Below are 5,344 nucleotides of genomic sequence, written 5' to 3'. Positions count from 1 at the left end.
CACTGTCAGCTTAACGAGTGTAAAAATCCCTCCAGAGGTTACTGTGCTCAAGTTACTGGTGGAAATCTGACCAGTTGTCTCCAGCCCTGGATATTATGACCTCAGCCCGAATCAGGGTCAAATGATAAAAGACGATGGAACTTTTAAAAGCAAGATGCAATTTTTGTTTTCCTCTAGTCATCCAGTTTATGTTTAGCGAGGGTGGGGAGTGTGTTAAAGAACATTCTGACTGTGAGGAAAGCAGTGCCATCTCTGAACAATAGGGGTCGCTCTCTCTTTGCATTTGAGTTGAAGCCTGTTGGGAGGTTAGGGCAGAGGGAACTTTATTCCTTCTTAGTTCTTTCTTGTTTTCTTACATTCCAGCTCTTTAGATGTTCCAAACATGTTTAAAAATATATTGTTTTGTCAAACTTCAGGGCCTCTTGTCTATCTGAGCAGCGGCATCAACCCCTCTCTTCATACCTGATACCCCCCTGTACCAACCCTCCCCAGTGTGAGGGTCCAAGTTGTCATTGTACTGACAGCACAGAAACAGGCCATTCGGCCCATCGGGTGCATTCCAACTCCACACGAGCCTCCTCCACACCCCGACTTCATCTCACTCTATCACCACGCCCCTCAATTCCTCTCTCCCTCGTGTGTTTACCCGGTTTCCACTCAATGCTGTTCACCGGGGTAATGAGTTCCGCGTTCTCACCCCTCTCTGGGTGAGGACGTTTCTCCTGAATCCCCCGTTGGAGTTACTCGTGCCTTGTCTTGTACTGACGGCTAATCTCACTGCGATAGAGTGACTGGGCCTGGCTCTCAACACTCTGCTAGAGAACATAGGGACTAGGGGGCAGGAGAAGGCCATTCAGCCCCTCGAGCCTGCCCCGCCATTCAATACGATCCATGGCTGATCTCATTTCGGCCTCAACTCCAATTTCCCGCCCTCTCCCCATAACCTTTCAACCCGATACTAATTAAAAACCTGTCTATCTCCTCCTTAAATTTATTCCGAAAGAGAGAGAGAGAGAGATTGTTGCCTGTGGTTGTATAAAACCAGGAACCTCTGGGCGGAGATGGTAGGAACTCCGGGTTCCATCCAAAACAAAACTGAGAAGGGAAAGAGTCAAACCCTCAGGAAGCTCACCCAGTGTCAGTACAGTGTAGCTGGAATGATTGGGGCCACTGTGATGTGTACCAGTCTGGTTCTGTAGCGGAGAGGCTGTGAGGGATGTGCTGGAATGATTTGATGTGTACACTGCGCTGTGTACCAGTCTGGTTCTGTAGCGGAGAGGCTGTGAGGGATGTGCTGGAATGATTTGATGTGTACACTGCGATGTGTACCAGTCTGGTTCTGTAGCGGAGAGGTTGTGAGGGATGTGCTGGAATGATTTGATGTGTACACTGCGCTGTGTACCAGTCTGGTTCTGTAGCGGAGAGGTTGTGAGGGATGTGCTGGAATGATTGGAGCCACTGCGATGTGTAGCAGTCTGGATCTCTAGCGGAGAGGCTGTGAGGGATGTGCTGGAATGATTTGATGTGTACACTGCGATGTGTACCAGTCTGGATCTCTAGCGGAGAGGCTGTGAGGGATGTGCTGGAATGATTTGATGTGTACACTGCGATGTGTACCAGTCTGGTTCTGTAGCGGAGAGGCTGTGAGGGATGTGCTGGAATGATTTGATGTGTACACTGCGATGTGTACCAGTCTGGTTCTGTAGCGGAGAGGCTGTGAGGGATGTGCTGGAATGATTTGATGTGTACACTGCGATGTGTAGCAGTCTGGATCTCTAGCGGAGAGGCTGTGAGGGATGTGCTGGAATGATTTGATGTGTACACTGCGATGTGTACCAGTCTGGTTCTGTAGCGGAGAGGCTGTGAGGGATGTGCTGGAATGATTTGATGTGTACACTGCGATGTGTACCAGTCTGGATCTCTAGCGGAGAGGCTGTGAGGGATGTGACGTGCAGCTCCGTGTTCACCCACCCCCCACCCACCCGGCTCTCCCTTTTGATTCTCAGAACGTGGACTTGGCGTACCTGGCTAAAATAACCCACGGCTTCTCGGGCGCCGACCTGACCGAGATCTGCCAGCGGGCTTGCAAACTGGCGATTCGGGAGGCCATCGAGGCGGAGATCAAGCGGGAGCAGGAACACCAGAACCACCCGGACGTCGCCATGGTGAGTGACACCCACCCCACCGCCCCCCTCCCCAGCCGCCTGCACCGACACCCGGGGGGAATGGAAATTACCCCGTTCGCCACTGGGGCGTCCGTCACCTGGATTTCTAAACCCAGGCGGAGTCTGACACTTACCTGGGACCCGGGTATTGTTGGTGACGTTTGTGGATCTGTTAACAGGTTGGGACGAATGAGGGACCTCAACAGCAGCGGCAGCGTCTTGCATTTATGTAGCGCCTCTAACTCAGTCAAAGGCCCCGAGCCGCCTCGCAGGAGCATTGTCCAACAACACTTGATGCCAGCCACAGGCGACATGACTACAGGCGACCAAAAGCTTGGTTAGAGAGAGACAGACCCTGGTTAAATCCCACCCCCCCCGAGGAGAATGAGGGAGGGAATTCCAGAGCTCGGGGCCCAGACAGCTGAAGACATAGTCCTGATGTTCACCACCAGCTCGGACAGCATGTTCCTTTTCTCTCACACACACACACACACAATGTTTGAGCTGGACAGTGAGGGGGAGGGAGAAACCTAGCGGGTCAAACTAAGAGATACCCCCAGTCCTAGCGAAATTGTCGGCCAGTAGAAATTGCCAGTAGGGGAACAGGGGTTGGGAGTTGAGGTCTGTCCTTCACCAATTTGCTGACATTCAATGAAATGACCCTTTATAAAATTGGATGTTGCTCCCCACCACGACCCCCGACCCCTGACCCCCTTTGACCTACTTTCCATTGTAATTCCTGTCCTGACCATTCCCACCTGCTGAGCTGAGCTGAGCTGGGCGGGGGGGGAATCCTGTTCGAATATCCACCCCACATTCCCTGCTTTTTGTGTTTTAAAAACAGGAGGACGACTATGACCCCGTCCCTGAGATTCGCCGAGACCACTTCGAGGAGGCCATGAGGTTTGGACGCCGCTCGGTCAGCGACAACGACATCAGGAAATACGAGATGTTTGCCCAGACCCTCCAGCAGAGCCGAGGCTTCGGCAACTTCAGGTGTCCCTCGGAGCGCGTCGCAAACCACCCCCCCCCAACTCCCGCGCGCGGAGAAAGCTTTGCATTCGCCTAGCGCCGCCCGTGGACCCGACCAAGCGCTTTTGAAGCCTGTTGCAATACAGGAAATGAGGAGGCAGCCCCATTGTTGCGCACAGCAAGCTCCCACAAACAGCGAATGGTGACGCCGACCGGATAAATCATCTATTTCTTGGTCGAGGGGTAACTATTGGACGGTGGGGCCGGAGAGAATGCCTCCCCCTCTTCGAAATAGAGGAGTGGGCGGGGTCTCGCACGCCTACCTGAGAGGGCAGACCTCAGTTTAACGCCTCCAAATCCAAAAGACAGCACCTCCGGGGCTGCGGCACTCCCTCAGTGCAGCACTGAAGTGCCAGACTGGATTTTGTGCTCTAGAAACCTCTGGACTGGGCCTTGGACCCACAGTCTCCTGACTCAGCTGAGAGTGTGCCATTCACTGAGCCGGTGGTACCCGGGTCGCTTCTCCCGCCAGCTCCGACCTGTGGAACCTGTGCCGAAAGAGAAAGGCCGACTTGCATTTTTATGGCGCCTCTCACATCTTTGCACTATCTCGAACCAGCCAGTGTGTTTTTTTTGTTAATTCAAAGAGTAATCATTACCTTTACAATATGGGAGGAGATTTTCAAGGGGAACTTTCCGATGGGTCTGCTGTTCACAATCTGTCACTGAGTGACCATGTGTCTTAACATCACGGACATTAAGCCCATAGTCTCCATAACCCATAATCCAAAACCACATACATCCATATGTAGAGAACTCTGCAAACAAAAGGAATATGATCAAGCCCCATTGCGCCTTTTTTGAATTACAAGGGCCCCTCGTTGCTTTCTCTATGGCAACACCTCGGCCAAATAGACTCAACTCGCCAACCAATCAGTACCCTTTCCTCCTGTAGTATAACTTGTTGCGATCGTTTGAAATTTGGAATTCTTGCCTTTGTCCTGATGAGTGAAAGACGAAAAGCTTTGGCAACGTCTCTCTCTCTCTCTCTCTCGCTCTCTCTCGCTCTCGCACTCTCTCTCGCTCTCGCGCTCTCGTGCTCTATCTCGCTCTCGCGCTCTTTCTCTCTCCCTTCAACATTGTCCATAATCCTTCCCAAAGTCCCATCAATATCTGTTCCCTTTCCTCTTCCAGGTTTCCATCTGCCAATCCAAACAGTGGACAGGGGAGCAGTGACGGAGGGAGCGGAGGGAACCTGTATCGTGAAGAGGGAGATGATGATCTTTACAACTGAGCAGCGAGTCGAAGGTCAAAGATTACAGGTCACGGCTTGGGGACGGCGGCCTATACCCTGCACCTTGTACATCGCCAAGGACAGAACTGTTACCTTGAACCTTGCGGGGAAGCAGGACCTAATTTGTGGCAGTTTGGACTGCGAATTTACTTCAGCTTCACGGACTCTCTGACCCGTGCCCCAGTGTTTGGTTAATGGCGGGGATGGGTTGATAGCTCAACGCTTTGTACAGTACACTGGGCGTAAATGTGATGGTCCATTCACCGTTGGCTGTGTGTGGGCAATGGGTGCATGCTTGTGTGAGTGTGTGTGTGTGAGTGTGTGTGTTTGTGTGTGAGCACGCCTGTGTGTTCACCCTCGTACATTAAGACCGCCATCCACCCAAATTAGCCCGGCTTTTCACAACCAAAACCAAAAACCCCGGATTAAAAAAGGACCTTTCTGTTTATTAAGGTACTTCTGTGATTTACGAAATGGAGACTTTGGTGTTACACTGAGAGGAAAAGCTGATAGCCAAATCTATAACCCCCATTTCCTCACCCACCCCGATTCTGTAACTCTCAGAATTCGCACCCAGATGCCCCCCCCGCCCCCTGCTATTCAGCTGGTACAGACTGAAATATATTAAACACTCATCATGTCACAAGGTGTGTCTGGGGGATGATGGAAATGAGACCTCGTTTACCAGCTTTTCGATGTGGAACAAGTCTGTGCTCGCTGGCTTCTGGCCCCCTCCACCCGACCCCCACCCACCCACCCACCCGCCGCCTCAAATTTAAAATTCTCACCCTGTGCTTTCAAGTCCCTCCATGCCCTTGACCCCTCCCTATCTCTGCGATCTCCTTCAGCCCTGCAAACCCCGCCTGGGTACGGGGCACTCGAACAGCACCAGCCTGCCTGACAGCGCAAACCG

At 52.2% G+C, this 5,344-nt stretch overlaps 1 protein-coding gene across 1 annotated transcript; it reads left to right on the top strand.

Annotated features, from left to right (window-relative positions):
• Positions 1–908: 908 nt before the first annotated feature.
• LOC144668905 (transitional endoplasmic reticulum ATPase-like) lies at positions 909–5,073 on the top strand. Its single transcript, XM_078531375.1, has 3 exons — positions 909–2,165; positions 3,010–3,161; positions 4,332–5,073. Exons 1-3 carry the CDS (start codon positions 2,163–2,165, stop codon positions 4,429–4,431), a joined length of 255 nt encoding a protein of 84 aa, XP_078387501.1. The 5' UTR covers positions 909–2,162; the 3' UTR covers positions 4,432–5,073.
• Positions 5,074–5,344: the final 271 nt, after the last annotated feature.

This window comes from Cetorhinus maximus, chromosome 28 (genome assembly GCF_964194155.1).
Source record: "Cetorhinus maximus chromosome 28, sCetMax3.hap1.1, whole genome shotgun sequence".
NCBI lineage: Eukaryota > Metazoa > Chordata > Chondrichthyes > Lamniformes > Cetorhinidae > Cetorhinus > Cetorhinus maximus.
Note: the sequence above shows the minus strand (reverse complement) of the source record. Positions and strands in the feature narration are given on the sequence as shown.